This window comes from Engystomops pustulosus, chromosome 7 (genome assembly GCF_040894005.1).
Source record: "Engystomops pustulosus chromosome 7, aEngPut4.maternal, whole genome shotgun sequence".
In the NCBI taxonomy this organism is placed as follows: Eukaryota; Metazoa; Chordata; class Amphibia; order Anura; family Leptodactylidae; genus Engystomops; species Engystomops pustulosus.
Genome location: NC_092417.1, coordinates 112,507,028 through 112,528,122, shown reverse-complemented (window position 1 = coordinate 112,528,122; position 21,095 = coordinate 112,507,028). Strand labels below are relative to the sequence as shown.

At 42.2% G+C, this 21,095-nt stretch overlaps 1 protein-coding gene across 4 annotated transcripts in view; it reads right to left on the bottom strand.

Annotated features, from left to right (window-relative positions):
* Window positions 1-20,713, bottom strand: part of GNAO1 (G protein subunit alpha o1) — a 142,884-nt gene extending 122,171 nt beyond the window's left edge. Inside the window, exons 1-2 of one of the 4 annotated variants that reach the window (XM_072117607.1) lie at window positions 20,289-20,713; window positions 20,114-20,156 (exon numbers count right to left, since the gene is read on the bottom strand). In XM_072117607.1, the coding sequence (XP_071973708.1) occupies window positions 20,114-20,156; window positions 20,289-20,406 (161 nt within the window). In that variant the 5' untranslated portion in view covers window positions 20,407-20,713. The remainder of the gene's footprint in view (window positions 1-20,113; window positions 20,157-20,288) is intronic. The other 3 variants (XM_072117609.1, XM_072117606.1, XM_072117608.1) reach the window with 3 other exon arrangements.
* Window positions 20,714-21,095: the final 382 nt, after the last annotated feature.

Here is a 21,095-nt window from a genome sequence, read left to right as displayed (position 1 = left end):
ACAAAAGAAAGAATAGATTTTTCACATTTTTATTGGTCTACTGATATTGTCATGCGGCTGGATGGACGGCACCCATCGGCCACACAGCGGCTTCGTTCATGGCCGCCATAGTCCACACAGCAGCATGGGCGGCCCCTATGATTTTAACCCAATATCAGAACCCTACTCAGAAACTTGACTTTCTAAATTTCCCTCCAGAAATTATGGATTTTATGGATAATAAGAGACCATCCCTCAAAAAGGGAATACCAAAGTTTGCCCATAAGGACACTGTTCAGATCATTGCAGAATATCTGGACACATATGATGAGACAGATATTGACTTGATACTGAGAGGAAATGTTTGATGAGTCATGAAAATACTTACTGTAGATAATTGCTTTATAGACACATGAAGATATTACAAATCACCAAGGGCTTCCATGCCCATATAGCAGAGACAGGAGGCTCCAGGCCAAGCCTCTTTAAAGGGAGTCTGTAGCGCTAATGAAACTGATGATATTGCACTCAAGGCTCTTTAGTTACATAATTCATGGAAGGTTCTTACATCACGGTACTTATCCTGTAGCTTTTCAACTTTTGCAATGCAATGGTTGAAAGCACCAGGAAACCCACTGTCATAATGAATGCTGCAAAAACAAAATTTTGGCCAATTATTGGATTGATAAAATGTAGAGAAACTGAAGACCAGCATCTCTCCTAGGTTATTTCTAGAATATCTTGCATACTTTCAGAAGACAAGCCCTTTAAGGAACATAGTTTCACTTTATGTAATCTTGAAAATGTGATAATCTGGCAGCTAGGAATTCGGGCTTATGCCTGAGTATTTAGGGAATTATGTATTCCAATGATTCCCTATACTATAATATTGCCTCTTCTCAGGAGACAATTCCCAGCACACACTGGATTAGAGCCACACCACACATTTGACAGAGCAAGGCTGCAACCTCAATGTTTTGGCAGAATTGTCAATGTGAGAACTGTGGGAAGCATGGAAATAAATGGCTTATTTCATGATACCCAGAAGATGTACAAAGGGTTTATGATACAATTTTATTACATAACACATTCACCAGTAGCAGAATATGGCATGGCAGACTGAATAAACAGCCTTCTAATAATTTTCCAGTATTTTCTACCTTTTCTGTCTACCCTGGATTCCATTTAAATCAAAATACCTTCAAATGAATGGGTACATTAAATGTACACAAAGTGGACCCTTTGTGCATTGTGGCTCCTATGTGCCATAGAGGGCACACATAGCATGTGCCTCCTACATTATTACTAGAGGAAAGCAAGAAGATCATATAGAACACCCGCTCTAGGGCCTCAAGCACAACAATATAATAGATATCCATTATCCCTTGCTTGCACATTGGTATGTTAAGGTTTTCTTCTCAGATATTTATATGGAATCCTTGCGGAGGAAAAAAAAAAGAAAAAACAATGGAGCGTGGCATCAGTGCGTACTAAAGAAAGCAATGCTTTAAAAGGGGTATACAAGATTCTGAAATATATTTGGGATAACAAAATAACACATTCCCTTATTCACGGTTATTAACAAAAATACAGCATTTCATTGATATAATTCCAACCTGTCTCCATCAGTTGTGGTGTATATAATTTTGGTTGCCTCTGGATCAGACCAAAAATCTTCTGACTATGGTCGGGCATGGCAAATTTGTCGCATGAATAGCTTCGCCTGTCTGCAAAATGCAGTGCTTTCTGCCCCTCCCCCCTTCATTACACACAGACACTTCCTGTAGGAAAGCAGCCTTCAAAGACTTACTCATCAAGCTACAGATAACATTAGATCTTTATAGCAGGGAGTTTAGCAGAGCCAACTGTGTGTATTATAGCTGAGATATAGCAGATCTGTAGTGTGAAATAACGTTTTGTATCCATCTCATGGATCATGGATGAAGGAGAGGAAAAAATGCACGTGGACATTGAGACACAGGCTGCAGTAGCTGCTCCTCCCTTCCTACGGGACTCCATATACTGCACAAAATCATTTTGTACAGTTAATTATTATTAATTGAATAATTAATTTACTATAATCAGAGTGCTGGAAACTACATTTTCAGCATAGCGTAATATATTGGAAACTGACACCAGCTAAATATCACATTCCCGGTTACTTTAAAGGGGCTGGCCACGTTACATCATATTTTTTTGTAATGTGAGTGTAGAGGTTGGTGGCAGGATGTGGGCAATTTACCAATATACGTCTATTAAAAGTTCTGCTTTCTTGATATGTAAAGTGAAGCCTCCTGTCTTTTACTTCATCATCCAAACATTCCTGTCCATAAAATGGCTGCAGATAGAGGGTCGTGTGATCTCTGACTGGCGATTGTTTATGAACAGATAGAGATCACATGACCCTCTATCTGCAGCCATTTTATGGTCAGAAATGTCTTGCTGATAAGGTAAAAGACACAAGGTTTCACTTTACATATAAAGAAAGCAGTGCAGAACTATTCATTAAAAAAAAAAAACCACACACGAAGTAAAATGTCCAGCCCCTTTTATGGGAAACTGTCATATAAGAAGACCTTTTTCTGGCTCCCCCATGTCCCCATGGAGAATAGTGTACACATGGCCAGAGAATTTTTATAGTAAAACTGGCTTTTTCCAAAAAAAGATAAGTTAGATCAAAGTTTACCTTTCTGTATGCCGAGCTGTGTCTTTAGTCCCCTGGGAGTGCCCTCCCCACCCTCGGGAAACTGCTCAATCATGCACCGATTTGGGGAAAAAAAACCCTCCCCCATAACTCCTCCCCTCATCGCCATACATTTCTGCCCCACTCCTCACTGGCCACTCATCTAGTGGAGCAATGAGGGTTCCGATGTATCTCAGTCAGATCCTTGTTCTAGTGATCTGTGGGGGTCTAATCAGCCAGACCCCCACAGACCAGCAAGTTAGGCCCTATACTGTCGCTAGGGCCCAGCCTGTTTAGTGGGAAAGCCGCTTTAAGTGTCTACCCTAACAGCATGGCAAAAGAGACAGAGCATTGCATCATACATGTAGAATTGTGAAAAGTGTAGCCTTCAACTATTGTCCTGTACTGTTCAACTTTACCTGCAGTAACCTCAGAGCTTGTAAGAAAAAACATAAAATAAAAATAAAGTAAATTGAATATTGTAAAAATGTCTCCAAGGGGTCTTTACTTATCCCCCATGAGGTCATAAAAATTAAAAAAACACACGCACAAAAAAAAAAAAAATTTGTAAATATTTTAAAATACACAATATTTCCCAATAAATGCTTTTTGTTTTTTTTTTTAAATCCCCAGCTACACATAGGAAACATTGCCATAGTTGCCCCGTTGGGCCAAAACAATACATATAGGGGAAGATTTATCAAGTGTCTGAAAGTCAGGATATTTCTAGGCAACCAATTACAGCTCAGCTTTCATTTTACCAGTGCTCATGAATATTTTAAAGGGGAGCTGTGACTGGTTGTTGGGGAGCTGTGGATATACTTTTTTTTCTCCACCTTTTGTAACTTTAACCACTCCCCCCCCCCACCCCCCCCCCAAAAAAAAAGGTTATGCAAAAAACATAAGCTGCACAAATATTTAAGGGAGCACGAAAAAGAAAAAGAAGTTATGGCCTTTAAACCAATAAGTATGAAGATTTGCTAAAAATGTTCTGTTCATTAAAGTCTTTTCAGGCCTGGTCATTAAGGGGTGAAATTGTCTGTAGAAAGGAGCACTGTGAATGTCAAGTGACCACGTCCAGACAATGTAGTCATGAAATTTCCATCCGTCAGCTCTCTTTAATTCCTACTGCATTTCAAGGAAGCAAAGGTGTCTGAAAACAGCAACATTATGTTGAATGTGAGGACGACAGAGTCAGACAAATTTATAGCTTGTATGTGAATAAACTTCAAGGAGATCTGCAGCGGACAAGCCATAATTTTAAAAGTTTTTGTCTTCTACTCTATATTCCGTATATACTCGAGTATAAGCTGACCCAAGTATAAGCCGAGACCCCTAATTTTACCACCAAAAACTGAGAAAACCTATTGACTCGAGTATAAGCCGAGGGTGGGAAATGGATTGGTTACAGACCCCCCTCCAGTATATAGCCAGCCAGCCCCCTATAGTATACAGCCTTCCCCCAGTAGTACACAGCACAGCCCAGCCGGCCCCCAGTAGTACACAGCACAGCCCAGCCGGCCCCCAGTAGTACACAGCACAGCCCAGCCGGCCCCCAGTAGTACACAGCACAGCCCAGCCGGCCCCCAGTAGTACACAGCACAGCCCATCATTAAAAAAAAAACGATAAACTTATATACTCACCCTCCGGTGGCCCCGATGTCCTCGCGGGTCCTCTTCTGGCTTCCGCAACCGTTTTCTATCCTCTGTACATCGCGCTGGGCGCCGCCATTACTCTCTCCCGGGCTGCTGACGTCATACTAGGCGCCGCTCGGGAGAGAGCAATGGCGGCGCCCAGCGCGATGTACAGAGGATAGAAAACGGGCACGGAAGCCAGAAGAGAACCCGCACGGACATCAGGGGAGCAGCGCTGCACATCGGGGCCACCGGAGGGAGAGTATATAAGTTTATTTTTTAAAGTATTTTTTAAGTGACCTGTGACTCGTGTATAAGCCGAGGGGACGTTTTTCAGCACATTTTTTGTGCTGAAAAACTCGGCTTATACACGAGTATATACGGTAGTTAGATCAGGGATGGGAAATTATTTTTCCCATGGGGCCACATAAGACATTGGAATGGTTTTAGAAGGCCAGGCCGTATTCAGTATATAACCTATAAACAATGCAATTGAAATAATTATTTAATGATGGGGTGAGGAGCTAAAATTTTTCAACAATCTTACAGGCCCGGTCAGAGATAAGACAGTGTCTTATATTATTTTTTGCTCCCAAAGAGGCGCTATGTCTTATTTTCAGGGGAAGTCTTATTTTTCCATGAACAAGAATTTACATTTATTGATGAACATAAAAATCCACTTCTCAAACATCTTTATAACTCTCCAAACTCTGAATTATTGGAATATTTGGCCCCACTTTCTCATGTTTAGTAATAGCACTTTCCTTAAATGACCACTTGTCCATGTAGATGCTTGTAGCGCATGTGTCCTGCAACAGTCAGTCATTTTATTCCACAATTCTTCACCCATGTGACAACCTTCTGCAGCATCTAAAATATCTACTAATACTAATGTACGGCTTAGGGGGGGGGGGGGGGGGATATGTAGCAATGACTTCTGCTAGGTCTTATTTTCATGGGAGGCCTTATATTTCTAAGAGTGAACAAAATTGTACTAGGCCTTATTTTTGGTGGCATGTCCCATTTTAGGGGAAACAGGTCGGACCTAGATCATGTGCAGTTTTTCACACAATACCAATACTTGTGCCAAGACCAGAGACTGTCATTGTGACAAATTGTGACATTCAGGGGTTGACTCCTAACGCATATGTGAATAAGAAAAGTCCGTACAGTACAAAGAACAAAGCTTTCTACACCCATACAGTACCAGCAACAAGATACAACATAAGCTTGCAGATACAAGCCGAGGGTGCATGCACGTGAACGTATGGGGGACATATAAGGTAACAAATTATAAAGATGTCCCCCATAGTTTTCTATGGTGCCTGGGCTTGGAACGGTGAGCACAACGTGTGCTCACTGTACCGTGCCATGGCCATAAAATGATAGAGCCTGTTCTATCTTTTGGCTGTAAGCAGGGCGGTGCTACATAGATGTGGTTTATTACAAGCTGCACAGTAGAGCTTAGTGTAGAATAGTATAGAATCTCCATAGGTCGGTGTCGGTGTATAGGTGATTACCGTATATGTTATAGGTTATTATAGTGTCCACCAATATTTCTTTTATAATGCCACCTAAGGTCTCTTACAGTGCCCCTTCCTCCAACGGTCTACTACAATTTTCCGCACTTATAAAGAAACACAAACACTGCCCTAGATAGGGAATACACTAAGTCAATGTCAGAAGTAAATAGGAATATATAACGGAAGAACTTGCTGGAATCTTTAGTTTGGATTTTCCTCAAAAAGCCATCTTCGGGCAGGAACTTGGGGTAGTTTTGCAACAAAATAGCCGCAACAAAACTGACTGTGCCCAAGCCCTTGGAATTTACATTAGTAGCAATGGTAGCTCCACAATAATAAACTGCAGCGGAAACAGAGTTCTGCTGCAGGTTTTGAATCTGCAGCTTGCTGAGAACTTATCGAGAGGAATGTCATTTTTAGCTGGCGACAGGTTCTAATAGCCTCTACTATGCTGCAATTGCCCCAATCCCCTACATGGGGACTATAAAGTTTTATAAAGTACTGAAGAGATTCTGAATTCTAACAAAGGCATTTTTAAAATCAGCATAGCTTATGCAAATTGGAACCTGCCACCAGCTAAAAATGACATTCCTGGTGACAGGTTCACATTAAATACACTCCAGGATTCAGGATGTGCAACCCTTGGAAATGTAAAGTTTGAGCTCGGACCCTTTTTACAGGGCTGCCATTTTCAGCTGGTCCTAGGTGACAGAATCCTAACAGGTACTTTCACAACAGCAGTGGTTTCCAAAAGCTAGGGTATGTCTTACACACTGAGGATTAGGCCTCACTGAAAAATTCTGTGTGCTGCAAAGTAGAAGCTGTAGTTTTTACTATTTGCAATAGAAATTACAAACCAGCTTCATACTCACAGCAACTAACAATAAATTCCACCTGAAAACCCAATCTATTTGGGGTAAATTTTGCCATAACACATTTTGAGCTCTAGGCAGGATAAGGAGGAAAAAAAACCCAACAAAACTTTCCATGGAGTGTTCACTACAGTTTTGACATTCTAGGCTTGGACAAAAGATTACAGTATAAAGCCAATGGTGGTCCCAGCCCATGCCCCCCAGTATATAGCCCTTCTCCCCTCCCCCCCCCAGTATATATCCAGCCCTCCTTCTGCCCCCAGAGTATAGCCAGCCCTCCTCCTGCCCCAAAGTATATTACCAGCCCCTACCCCATGATACAGCCATATATTGCCCTGCAATTGCTGACGTCACAGTATGTGTGCAGCCAGCGCACATAGGCCTGTAGCTACCAGAAGTAAGAAGAGGACGTGCAGGTGGCACATTGGAAAGAGGAGTATGGACCTTATTTTTTTATTTACTCGATTATATGAGTTTATACACAGTTATATATAGTAGTTATTTGTTAGCAGTAAAAAAAAAAATTAAAAATTAAAAATATAAATATTCCATTTTAAAACTGATACAAATTTTAAAACCATTTCTAATCCTGCAAAATTTTAGATAGGCCTTGAAAATCTTAGGTATTGATCTGAATAAGAGTCTTCTGACTTGTGTTTCAAATTGCATTGTACATTTTTATTGAACTGTTATACACTGTGATCAATCCTCACTCCTGACAAGTGCACGTCATAGAAGTGCCAGGAGCAGGAACAAAGTGACAAACTACAGCAATTACCAGACTGCTGGGAATATATATTACTAAAATTTACATATCCCCTATAATTTGTCATTTACCCTGTAATTGGACAGCAATATTCTGCTCTAAGCAGCAATGTCCAGGAGACAAAATAAGATCCCCAAAAAGTAATACCAAACATGTCCCCATCCTAGCAGGGTCCATGCCACTGCCCTAGTCAGAAGCTACATGGAGGAATTATGGAGACTTACAATACTACCGAGATGGGGATAGGAGGCGGCGGGGGACAGTTCAATCCATAATCTGGTTCCAATATGTTTCAGAGAAATACATTCATGACATTTGTGTAAAACTTTTATGAGCCAAGTCCTGTGCAGGGGGATCCACATTTATATGCCATGTATGAATAACCCAAATCAAGAAGAAAGGACAGTCTAGACCCGGCAACAATCCTGGCCACGAGATGCCTTATGACCAACCATGTCATCTGCTTTGAGATGACTTCTGTCTTGCACCTGAACCTTGAGCAGTTTGTCAAAAGGTTAAGGCTTCTAGCCGCATGCTATCCGTACCTTACCGTTTTAATACGGGTAGCAGGCGGACACATTCACCCGTTTGAATGAATGACCATTTTACCCACAATGCGGTGTCAGAGCCATGCTGGAAAAGATAAGACACGTCCAATCTTTTGCCAGATTTACAGCCCAGACGCCTGGTTTCCTATACATATCAAAGAGTTACCAAGACCTTTTATTCAAGATTAAAAATAACATAATTCTATTCTATAGTATAAGTTTCGCTGGAGAGTCATGCTGTGATACTATTTGTAGGAAATGACCATTTGTGTATCCTCTGACGGATGTGAAGAAGTGTAACCAGCACTTTCAGTCATCACATCACTCCTACAAGATGAAGTAACAGCCCGAAACGCCTACAAGCTGACATCCACAGTCACAGAGTGGGTGTATGGTGCTAGAGCACTGACACACACAGTCGTCAATACGTGTGACACACATAGTAACCCTGAATGCTGAAAGCCACTTATTGCACTTAACATATGGTGGGGTACAGCAACTGCTCTAAAACCTCTTCCATATCAGATATGTATACTCTAGAGTAGAGTCCCCATACCACTGGTACCATCAAGAACAGGCGCTTGGAGGAATTGAAACTGGAGCTTTTAGGAGGTATCTGATCCTATTAAAAATGAGGAAACGTGTGAAGGTATTATAGGGGTATTCCCACGAAGACAAGAGTCTTAAACTCAGGATAACAATTCACTGTTATTAACAAAAATACAGCATTTCACAGATATAATTCCAACCTGTCCATCAGTCCTGATATATACAATTTTGGTTGCCTTGGGACCGACCCTAAATCAGAAGTCTAGGGTAGAACAGGACAGATTCTTCTCCTTTTGTACGCTGCATTGAGCTCCTCTCTGCACTCCAGCCCCCACCCTTGCATTCCAAGACAAGATCACATACACACAGACTTACTGCTGGCAAACAACAGCATGAGGAGAGTAAAGCTATAAGCTACATACAGATAAGGTCTTTATCCAGGGGAGGGGAAGAGAGGCACAGCAGAGCTGACTGTGCATGTTATGGCTGAGAACGCAATGCTGTGTTATATGTATCTCATTATCTCTGATACGTCTCATCTCTTTTTCTATGTGGCAGATACTAGTACAATGTTCAGAAGCTAAATGAAAGCTTATATACACTTTCTCATGGAACTGCATCTCATAGAACTAGAGGGATCATGCTTAGAGAAACCCCGTCCACAGGCTGCAATTTTACAGTTTTATTGTGGTTTTAGCTACTGAGTTAGGCTACATTCACATTAACGTGTGCATGCTGTACCGTAGCACGGCGGGCACACGTTGTTGCCGGGGAGAGGAAAAGGGGGTGAGCGTCCCATCTTTCTCCCGGCTACAGAATGGTACGTTGCGCCCATTGCCGTGCATGGGTGATGCATATAAGCTGTATATACGTCCCCCATACGTGTGTGTATGTAGCCTTAAATTGTAAAGTATAATAAAGTTTATTATTTCAGGTTTAGCTATATAAAAGGATTAGAGAAAAACACATTAGGGCTGAGGACGGAAGTAGGAACCTACCAGTGGATCTACTTTAACAGGTGAAATCATTATGGTAGGTTTCCTTTAATAAAATCAACATAAAAATATATATTTTGTATATGGTACACACAATAACAAATTTCCTACAGCTGTGGTGGTGCTCCAATACCATTGCGACCAAATCAGGTATAAGCCGTCTAGACCCTTCAAAACTGTTATAGGTTCGTTAGAGGAGGACAGTGCATATATGAGAATAGGTCTGATTAAAGGGAACCTGTCACTGCTGTTTGAAATAAAAAATGAGCATTCGACAGGTTCCCATAGAGCTTTATGCCTAAGGGCACCCTTTTTTAACTAACTTGATCGATGGTCACAAGTGGAGAAAATTAACTTTGATTCTCTGCCTGGTAACCAGCGAAGTCTCGTGCGCGCTCATAGGTAGATTGCTGCGGTCATGCACAGTGAGCATCTGAGCGGTCCACACCCTCCACCACCTCACTGCGCATGCGCAGCTTTTCCCCTTCCGCGTGCGCAGTGAGGCGACAGAGGGCGCGGACCACTAAGACGCTCACTGCACATGACAGCGGCAAACAGCCTATGAGCGTGCGCGAGATTTCAGCAAGACAGCCAAGTGACATATCAGAAAGGAGGAGCGGATTGGTGACATGCTGAGGAGGCGGCTGCTAGACTCAAGAGTGAGTATACGCCCAGTCAGACTCGCTGGATTCTCTGCCTGGTTACCAGGCAGAGAATCAAAGTTTATTTTCTCCACTTGTGACCATCGATCAAGTTAGCTAAAAAAAGGTGCCCTTAGGGATATAAAGCTCTATGGGAACCTGTCGAATGCCCCCTTTTTTTTTTTCTTCAAACAGCGATGACAGGTTCCCTTTAAGTTTAGATTTGGTCTAGGGCAGTGATGGCGAACCTTTTAGAAACGGAGTGCCCAAACTACAACCAAAACCCACTTATTTATCGCAAAGTGCCAACATTTAAGTGCAATTTAAGCAGTAAATTCTTGCTCCCTTCTCGCTCATAGCTTTCAATCGTATCAGTATCCCAAGAAAACCAATATAGTAGAAAGAGAGAGTGACAAATTCAGGTTACCCTGAATAGGAAAATTAGGGCCTGAAGCTGAAGCTACATTAATAATCCTGACCTGCCCACACCTTCTCATTCCTCCTGTAGTCTCAAGCAGCACTGTCATCAAGGCCCAGGTGCCCATGGGGAGGGCTCTGAGTGCCACCTCTGGCACCTGTGCCATAGGTTCGCCACCACTGGTCTAGGGCAATATTAAATTACAGGCTATAAAGATCTTGAGTTTGAATTATTTTTAGATTTTATCAGGGTTCCAATATTATTATTTTGACTTAAAAAATCCTTTAAGTACCCGGTCTACAACATTGCAATCAATCATATCATTTGTGAACAGTGAGTAGATGTAATGCCCATCGATCTCAGACATTCTGCCCCTATTTAGTTGTATTGATCAGTTTTCATTGACCATAGCATTTCAATCAGACAAGTTATTAATGTTTGGAACTGATCCCAGTTTTGGAGACGTAGGGCCTCCTTTTAGTAACTATACAATTGTATAAAATGGGACCGTTTTCTGCAAGCCACTAAATGCATTATAGTGCATCTTTGTCAATCCTTTACATCAAATCTAGAGATGAGCGAACATGCTCGTCCGAGCTTGATGCTCGGTCGAGCATTAGGGTACTCGAGACGGCTCGTTGCTCGGACGAGTATTTCCCCTGCTCGAGATCGAGCATTTAATTAAAAAAAACACAGTGAAGAACAATGAAGAATAGAATAAAAACAGTGAACACAGGATCATTTAAGATAAAAACACAGTGCAGAACACAGTGCAGAATAGATTACAGATGTTCGGCACATCTGCTTACTTGTCGGGAGATACGCGCGGAACGGCGCGAACAAAATAGCATGTGAAGAACAATATATATGTGTGAAGAACACATTGCAGATGTATTTAAACATCTGCAATGTGTTCTTCACACACATATATATTGTTCTTCACATGCTATTTTGTTCGCGCCGTTCCGCGCGTATCTCCCGACAAGTAAGCAGATGTGCCGAACATCTGTAATCTATTCTGCACTGTGTTCTGCACTGTGTTTTTATCTTAAATGATCCTGTGTTCACTGTGTTCACTGTGTTCACTGTTTTTATTCTATTCTTCACTGTTCTTTACATCTGCTAACTTGTCGGGAGATAATATACGCGCGGAACAGTGAAGAATAGATCGCAGATGTTTGCAAATTATCAGAAGACATTATTTTTTAATTAAATAACACATTTTATTCCTGAACCATGGTCCCTTTGAAAAATGCTCGGGTCTCCCATTGACTTCAATGGGGCTCGTTACTCGAAACGAGCACTCGAGCATCTGGAAATGTTCGGCTCGAGTAACGAGCACCCGAGCATTTTAGTGCTCGCTCATCTCTAATCAAATCCTTTACGTCAAGTCATGGAGCCACAGATATACTGTGGTCAACTGTAGTGACACAAAAGATACCTAGATTCTAGATACCTTCACGCAACAGAAGTCTAAAATATCCATAATTCAATAAAATATAGTAAACCTGTACAGAAGCCCAATAATAAAATCTGAAATGGGTATTTCAGGATGTCCTTAATGGTTACCCGTCCATAGTAATACAAGACCGTCAGCTCTGGTAAATGGATGCAAGTGTAGAGGGTCACGCCAAGCAGGGGTCTTTAACATTATTATTACTACCACAAACCAAACTATATCGATTTTCCGAAGAAATTCTGTTGTTACCCAAGGAAAGAATTACCTAATAGTAGTATTTTTCTATAATTGAATGATATGGTCAGTCTGGGCCCTGCTGTAAATCATACAATATGTGATATAAAAGAATTGATAAACCACAGATCTGCTACTGCAGGCTACAACATATCAAAATCAACAGATCTTCTGGTATGCTGTGTATTATATATCTAGGAACTGTCATACACCCACATTTTCATGAAAGGACACAGTTTTAAGCAGGTTCTCATACTATTGTCACGTATCACCATGTCTCCGGCATCATGTAGACTGCACATGTAGCAACACCGGCATCCATCAGGGGCTGCTTTTTAACCCTCTTACAATGAGTGTGCATTACAAAAATACACTTACTGCTATAACAATCGGATGTATTACACAAAGCTTTCTCAGCAAGTATTAGACTGCATTAGTGCATTTTCACTAAATACCACTAACGCATTTCAGTTCAGGCTAGCCAAACAGTGGGGTACTGCCATTAGGGGCTCAGACTAGAAAGTAGGTAGGACAGACGCACTCCCATTCAGAAAGCCATTTCATTAGATTTATTACTTTTCCCCACAAGACGGAAATCAACTTGTTAAGAGCTCCATGACTTCACTGGTAACATGTATAGTGTGTAAATGTCCTTGGTGGCATAAAATTACATCAAATTCAGACATGGTTCAGCCCACATCAGATCCTGTCATATATTGTAGAAACAATAGCACAGCATGCATCAAGGAATATAACAGACATCACGATGAAAAACCCAACACACCCTATTACACTCAATGTCCGTCAGGGGCCAAAATTATCTTTCATGTTATGGATCCATGTTATGTGGGATTGTCCAAAGCAGATGTTAGAGAATAGGTATACACACGTGACCTGGGCATAATAAATATATCATTACATCTTTCTCCCAAGATAAAAGTGCTTGGCGTTCATTCACAGGGGGCATAGTCTTGGGGTCAAAGAAGGTCACCCAGAAAAATTTGCAGTAACTCATAGGAACATTGGTGAACTCTATAACAAGAAACAATATGTTCTACAACTCAGAATTCCCTGTAATAAATTAATTTCCTTGCCAGGCGATATACATACTCAAGCCCAATCTACTGCCAAAACGCCTCTCCTGCATGGGATGCAAGCAGTGGGCCCTCCATGCTAAAGCTAACCCAAATCAATGTACCTACCCTGTCACAAACTCCGGGCATTAACCCCTTTACTACAGGAATAGAAATACATTGTTTTTCAAAGTACTGTTGTGGCTTCAGGCAAAGTGGAGAAGTAAATAATACACTTAAAGCTGCGGCGGTGCTCAGGGACGTTACAACGCCCCGTACAACCTGTCAGGCTCAGGCTAAGCACACTCAGTGTTATGTGCCAATAATAACATTAGGGTGACTCATGGCTCTGTGCTTAGGAAGCCCCCTATCCAGTAAAGACTGCTTAAGTTGTCTCATTGCATTTTATGATAATGTTACTTTCCACAAAACGCCTGATTATGTTAGCATTGATTTCCATGATCTTGTCCGGGCTTGTCACTAGATAATTGCACAAATTGCACTTACAGGACTTAATTGTCACTCTGAATCACTGGAGAATTGATGAAAGTAGGTTCGCCTAACACCAAGCTGTCTGCAAGGTGGACTCAAGGTGCAAAACACATCAAGGTACCGTCCATTTGTTATAGCTATCATGAAACGCATTACAACAGCTGAGAAGAGGAGGTTTGCCTGATTACATTGCTGTCAACATGGCGCTTACAAAACACATGCATTACCACAATGTTAAAGCAAGTGTAAACAAACCCATGTGTTAACCCATATGTTAACATTGTGCTAACACATGCTTTTTGTAAACATCAATGTTGACAGCATTGTAATTAGGCAAATCTCCTCTTTTCAGCTGTTGTGATGTGTTAACGCCTTGGTGCATAAGCCGTCTTGTGTCATTCAAAGCATCAAGTTAACATTGTATGGTTGCTGGGATTTTACAAGATGGCACCAGATGGGTTAGGGAGACAGTCAATGGCCCTTATTTATGCACTATAGGTGAAGACAAAATTTGGGTTTACATCCACCGTCACATAAGTGGGACATACGATGTTAGTCATTAAGATTTTGTGGTTAGCAAAACATCATAGCTACACTACGTATTTTCTGGTCCCTATGGACACACTGGCTGAGATGAGTGGCACCAAGTGGAGAAGTACGAGGTAGTAATGGCCAGCAGGGCACCAAAAAACGGACACAACAAGAGCTGCTGGGGATCAGAGAGGAGAGTTATTCTCATTTTCTAACGTCAAGCAGCTAAAAGACATTTTTATTTTGCAGACAACCCCTTTAAACACCAGTAATATATCAGTTATAGCCAAAGAAAAAGAACAATTCACAGTCAAGGTAAAAATATGCTAAATACATTTCCATAATGGCTTGTATCAAGCGGTATATACCAGACCAAATTCTACATTATCATTACTGAGAATAAAGCATCAAACAATCAGAGCTCAGCTTTCATTTTCAAAAACTTCACTGCAACATAGCTGGTGCCACTTCTGCCTGGACATAGTTCAGACCTGACATTATGTATGATATTGTCATATGTCCAAGCATACAATTTTGTCATTGGGTTAACTATAAGCCCTATATACTTTATCAGACACATTTGTTAGGAATGAGGTTTTGTAGAATTCCATATTTTTCTATATAAACATGAAACAGGCGTAAATAATTTCATCATTTATTGCCATGAGAAATATTCTCCTTTTGACTGAAGTCAACATCTGGCCACTGTGACATTAGAATATAAAAATAACACAAAAACCTAAACTTGGATACACTTCAGCAAACCTGAGGGCATTTCTGTGACTAAAGATTAGATCCATTTCTCTAAATAAGGATATCATGGTGTAAATTTTCATCAAGTCCCATTAAAATAAATTGGTCAATTCTAAAGTTTTTGCGTGAAACAAAAAGACAGGGGTCCAAAACATGAGGCGCAAATCTTTTTATCATAGATGACCCCAATGTAGAATCCATGCAAGGCTTTGGTTTACAAATAATGATACAAAATACTGCCCATGTGAAACCAACCTGGGGAACGTGTCACCACATTTTCTGACTGATACCCTTCTTCTAGTTAAAAATGCTTTCCCTCACATCCCCATAAAAATCTACTTTATATTAAATTATCAGAGGGGGCGTCTCCTGCTTGGCTGGCCCATCCCCTCTACTCCTACTTATGCCTCCTCACCATTCTGCACTTCATATCATGTGACCAGGGTGATGTCATCCAAGGTCATTTTCCAACTATATTTCCCATATGTACCCCATGTATGTATCTGATCACATGAAATCACTGCATGGCTCCATGGACTTCTAGTTCTCCCCATCCCTCATGGAGGCATGCTGTGATTTCATGTGGTTATACAGATACTTGGGGAAGATTTATCATTCGCTGACACTCCTGCACCAGGATATGATTATGGCCATGCCCCTCCCATTTTGCACCATATACATCCAGAGGCTTATCCCCCATGTGGTAGGGGGAAAAGAACCTTAGATGACATCACCCTGTTCACATGACAGGAACGCAAGACAAGACACCATATAAACAATTTGATACAATATTTACTACAAGTTAACATATGTCTATAGTTGAATATTGGTAGACTGTCCCTAAGTAAAAGTTCCATGCAGCAGCATATCCTTGCAGTGGGAGCTGCCAATCAGGAACAAGGAGGCAGGGCAGTGCCCAGGATTTGTGGACACAAATTGTGGTCATTCAAAAAAGGGGCAGCCCAGGAGAAATAAAGAGTCATATGCAAGATAAAAGAGTCAAGAATGCTAATTTTAATATCAGAAAAATTACTGTAATTACAGTACAGTATCTTACTGGCAGCTAATTTAGGTGATATGGGCAGTACTTGTAATCATTTACCAGCAGGCAACTCCAATACTGGTAGTTTGATTAGACTGTGAGCCCCATTGGGGACAGGGACTGATTTGGCAAGCTCTGTGCAGCGCTGCGTAATCTGTGTGCACTATATAAAGGAATTCATTATTATTACCCATGGTTGGTTTGGGGGGTAAAATACTGATAATAGGTCTGACACTGAATAATCGTGATCAAAACCCCATCAGTATTAGTTGCCAATTGATTTTAATGGAAAAATCCACTTGCCAAAAACAACTTAAAAAAGCAATATTAGCTATTGGCCTTCAGATTCCAAGCAGAAAGTCATTAATGAGAGGTTGTTTTTCAGTGGTAAAATTTTATGGAAAATATCCCCACTAGGCTGGACTTACAAGACAAAAAAAAAACAAAAACTAATTTTAGTACATCTAACACTTGACAAAAAAAAAACAAAAACCGCTAACCCTGCTATTATTAAGGTGTGATCTTATGTTTGGCACATGTCATTCACATGTAAAGGAACACCTATTATCTGAACACCGTGGAGACAGCAGGACTGTGGGCTGTAGCCATTTTTCCCCAGGCCATTATATATTGGACCTTTGCTCTAACCTCCCCTACAGGATGGCCGCCTCAAATAATAAGAAAATATATTAAGTAAAAAGCATATTTCTGGGTTCAAGTCATTTCTATTGTGCGATAATTAGGCCCAATTTCCAAAAGGGCCTTCGTAAAATAATAGGGGATAACTTGCTTGTTGATGGGGGTCTCTGCGATGGGACTCTCATGGATAACAAGGAAGGGGGGGGGCGGGGGGTCTGTTTCAAAGATGAACAGAATAACCAGCTGCTCTTTTCATCTCTATGGCGCTGACGGAGATAGCAGAGCGCAATACTCGGCTACATCAGTCAGCACCATAGAGATGAATAGAGCAGAAACTGGCTGCTCTGGTCATCTGAGGTACAACAGGCCAACGTGTTCATGATCTGTAAGGGTCCCATCACTGAGACCCCCCCCCCCCCCCGATTATCATAAAAGGGATAAATTGTTGTCACAGGAGAATCCCTTTACACATTATACCAGGATCCCAGTGAAAAACAAGGATGTCCATACACATATGAATAGGGATTGTTTATACATACCAACCATACCATAAAAGATGGGAAGGAAATGGCAGAGGAAGAAGGACATCTTATCATATAGGAGGGACTCATCTCAAGATGAAAGCACCTCCTGTTATTATTGTCTTTTACTTAAAGAAACCCATTACAGAAGGAGAATGGCGTCATAGATCAATTATCCTCCCAGAAATGTCCACTACATAATTCTACACATAAGTAAGGTGTGACTAAGGGAGTAGCGTGAGCACATACAAATCAATGTATTATTGGCAGCAAATAAAAGGCTAGATACAATTCATTTATGACATTACAAAAATGTCCAAGGCAATGCAGTAAAAACCCTTAATATGGCAGACTCTACTAAACATTATGGGCTGTAAAATATGCACACCCTTTATATTTACAAGCCATAGCAAACAAGCTACGGACCATGTTTCTGAATCAATGCTCTATTAATATTGAAGGGCTTGTATTGCAAACCTCGGTCTATTACAGAGCACCTGCAAGTCAAAGGCACCGGAGAGAAAATTGATTTTCACATCTCCTATTTGAGGCATAAAAATGGATGAATAATTACATGTTAACTTTATTCTGTGGGAGCAGTGAAAGGAGAGGCACTAATGAGATTCCCCAAGATTCCTGAATGCAGCTCTCAAACCCCACATCCATTTCATGAATTAGCAAAAAATAAAATATATCAAAATAGAAGCAAAAACAAGAGAGGTTAGAAAAAATAAAAAGGCCCAAATCTGTACACACTGCATGCAAGTGCTGATCCTGCAATGCTGAGAAGTGTTCTGGAGATCCCTGGTCCCAGAGCTGCCTAATGGATATGCATCAATCTAATATATATTACAAATGTAAAAATGGACTTAGGGTGAAGACACACATGGCGTTTTTGGGCCGTTTTTACTAAGTGCATTTTCAGATCGTTAAAAACGCATCCGTTTTTTAAAAACGCATGCGTTTTTGTCCATTTTTCATTGCGCAATTTCGGGAAAACGGACAAAAACGCATGCGTTTTTTAAAGCATGCGTTTTTAACAATCTGAAAACGCACTTAGTAAAAACCGCCCAAAAACGCCATGTGTGTCTTCACCCTTAGGGTTAAAATAGTCTTGCCTGCTTCTCTGCAGGCATGGGAATCTCAATATTATAGAGATCTCTTACCCACCACATCCTCAACGTTTTGTAAAGGAGAACTCCAGCTATAAGAATGTATTCCCTATCCGTTGGGCATGGGGTTTCTGCTAGAACTGTACATTAGGTCCTGGACTCTCTGTATATAATAGAGGTGGAGTAACTGCAGTAATAGTGATAGAAATAGCAGAGAATTGTGATTTATTCATATGTGCAATAGACGCAAAAAATTCGAAAATAATAAGACTATTAACATTATGACAACAGTATTAGGGTTTGTTTGTAGTCTGGAAGTTAGGCATCAGATAATACACTCAAAATAGACTATTTTCTGCTTTAGTTTCCCAAAGCATTGGGTCAATATAAAGAATAGCTGCAGTAGTAGACATACAATAAAAACTCTTTACCAAAAAAGAAATAAAATAATATATATATATCAAAAATGTGCAATTCCTTGTGATCCACAAGCTCAGAAAGCCCATTTCCTTGGGGATGTGTAAGGAGACTTCAAGTATCACATAATTCAAAACTTGCGTCCAGATCCCACTATGAACCCTTTATGGGACACTCCATCAGCACAAGGCAAATAATCCTAATATCAAATAAGGCCAAAAAAAATCCTAATGGCATATTAGGATTCATAAGAATAGATCAAGATCAGCAACCACCATAAGCAAGATGAAACATGAGCAAAACCAAGAAAATATCAGTTGTGCCAATCCAGGTCAGGAGCAAAACAGACAATTCCCAGCAATCTTCTCGGTTGGCAGGATACATAAGACTAGAACACTGTCGAAGATTTCCGATCGCATCCGGAAACAGCCGAAGCCACCACGTAGCAGCACGAACGCAGCCGAAGCCTCAGACCCCGCCCACAAAACTTCCGAATCCCGGTTGGGCGCTGTCCACCTCCTGAACCGCTAGCACACGGCTCCTGTATGCGGGACCATAGAGATACACGTCCATCGCTATGGGGATCCCGCTATTCTCATCCTGTGCACACATCCATCACCTCATTGTACACCCCCGCAGAGATGATCGATCACACCATGCACCAGCGCCTCCTCATCCACTCATCTGCTGCAGCAGGATTATCCTATGGATGGGGGAGCATAAGCGGCCATCTTTAATAAGGCCATCAAATCAGTGGGATTTAGCGGCTGAGCCGTGCACGGAGCCGACCTGTCCGCGGCTCTATGTGTATACAGACACTGGCCCTTCTCTATACATGAGCTACATCCAGGAAATACCAGCTACAAGCCGTCAGTCTGTGACATCTCAGGCCCAATACATAATCGAATCCTATTCTTTCCATTATACAGGCAGCAGCCCATCCACCCAGCTATCACACACCCCGCACTGCCGCCCCCTGCTGGGCACCCTGGGAATCCATGATGGCGCTGGGGAGCAGGCTCCTTGTAGAGGAGACATACAGGGGGAGGCTGAGGATGTGCAGCCTGTCACATCCATGCCATGTGTGCACTGATGGCGGCTACACGGAGGCCTGGTCCTAGCTTCAGCACCACAGGCTGGGGACAGCTCCTGCAATCAGAGCACAGGGCCAGGCACAAACATGGCGGCTCACACAGCATTAGCAGAGGGGGAGGAGGGGGAGGCCACTTACTTCATCTGCTTCACAATGGTGCTCTTCCCAGATTCCCCGGCCCCTGTAGGGTCAGAGAGGAAAAGACTTAGCATCAGAATGAAGAGGCAGGGTGGCCATGACACAGGAGTCACATACATGTATGTATGAGGCATCACACACACTATGTACAGAATGACAGGAGGGGACGGCTCACCCAGCAGCAGCAGCTTGACATCCTTGGCGGCGCTGATCCCATCCTCCTTCAGGTTCTTCTCGATCTGTTTGCTTCTCTCCAGCGCAGCTCTCTCCTCCGCGCTCAGGGTGCAGCCCATGACTGCTCGGGGGGTCCCGGGTCCGGCGGGAGCGGGGCGGAGGGGTCCCGGGTCCTTCTTCCCGGCGGTAGATAAAAGAGGAGGTGGAGGTGGCTTTGTTTCCTGTGAGCGCTTGGACGGCGGCGAGGTACAAGATCCTGCGAGGTGCAGCGCCGCTTCTCACTGTCCGCCCGTCAGTCAGCGCTTCGCTCCCGGTGTATCCCTCCCGCTATCTCCCGGCTCTGTCTCTCCGATGCCGCTCTGACGTCACTGGGCGCGCGTCCGCGGGAGCGGCCAGACACAGGAGGAGGTGGGGAGGTGGGAGTGCGCGCTAGATCCCATGGAGGGCCCGCCCACGTCACGTGACGCCAACTGTCAGGGATCAAAGGAGGAGCCGCTCCTGTGCAGTGTCCTGTGCTGATACTGCCGCACTGCTGGCCGCCCGGGGTACTGCCTCATCCCGGTCACCAATGCTGTCTATATCCCATGTATAGTTACATGAGGCATGCAGTCAGTGTCCACTACTTCACCAGATGAGAAATCTTATCTAGACTGAGAACAGCATAAATGGAGTTTTGCTCTTTCAGCCATAGAAATGCAGGCAGTGAGGGCGGTGGAATACCTGCAGAGGTTACAAAGTAACTATTCAGAAGAAATCATGGCAGAAACTACTGTGTACACTGCAGAAAATTTAAGTAAGCATAAGGATA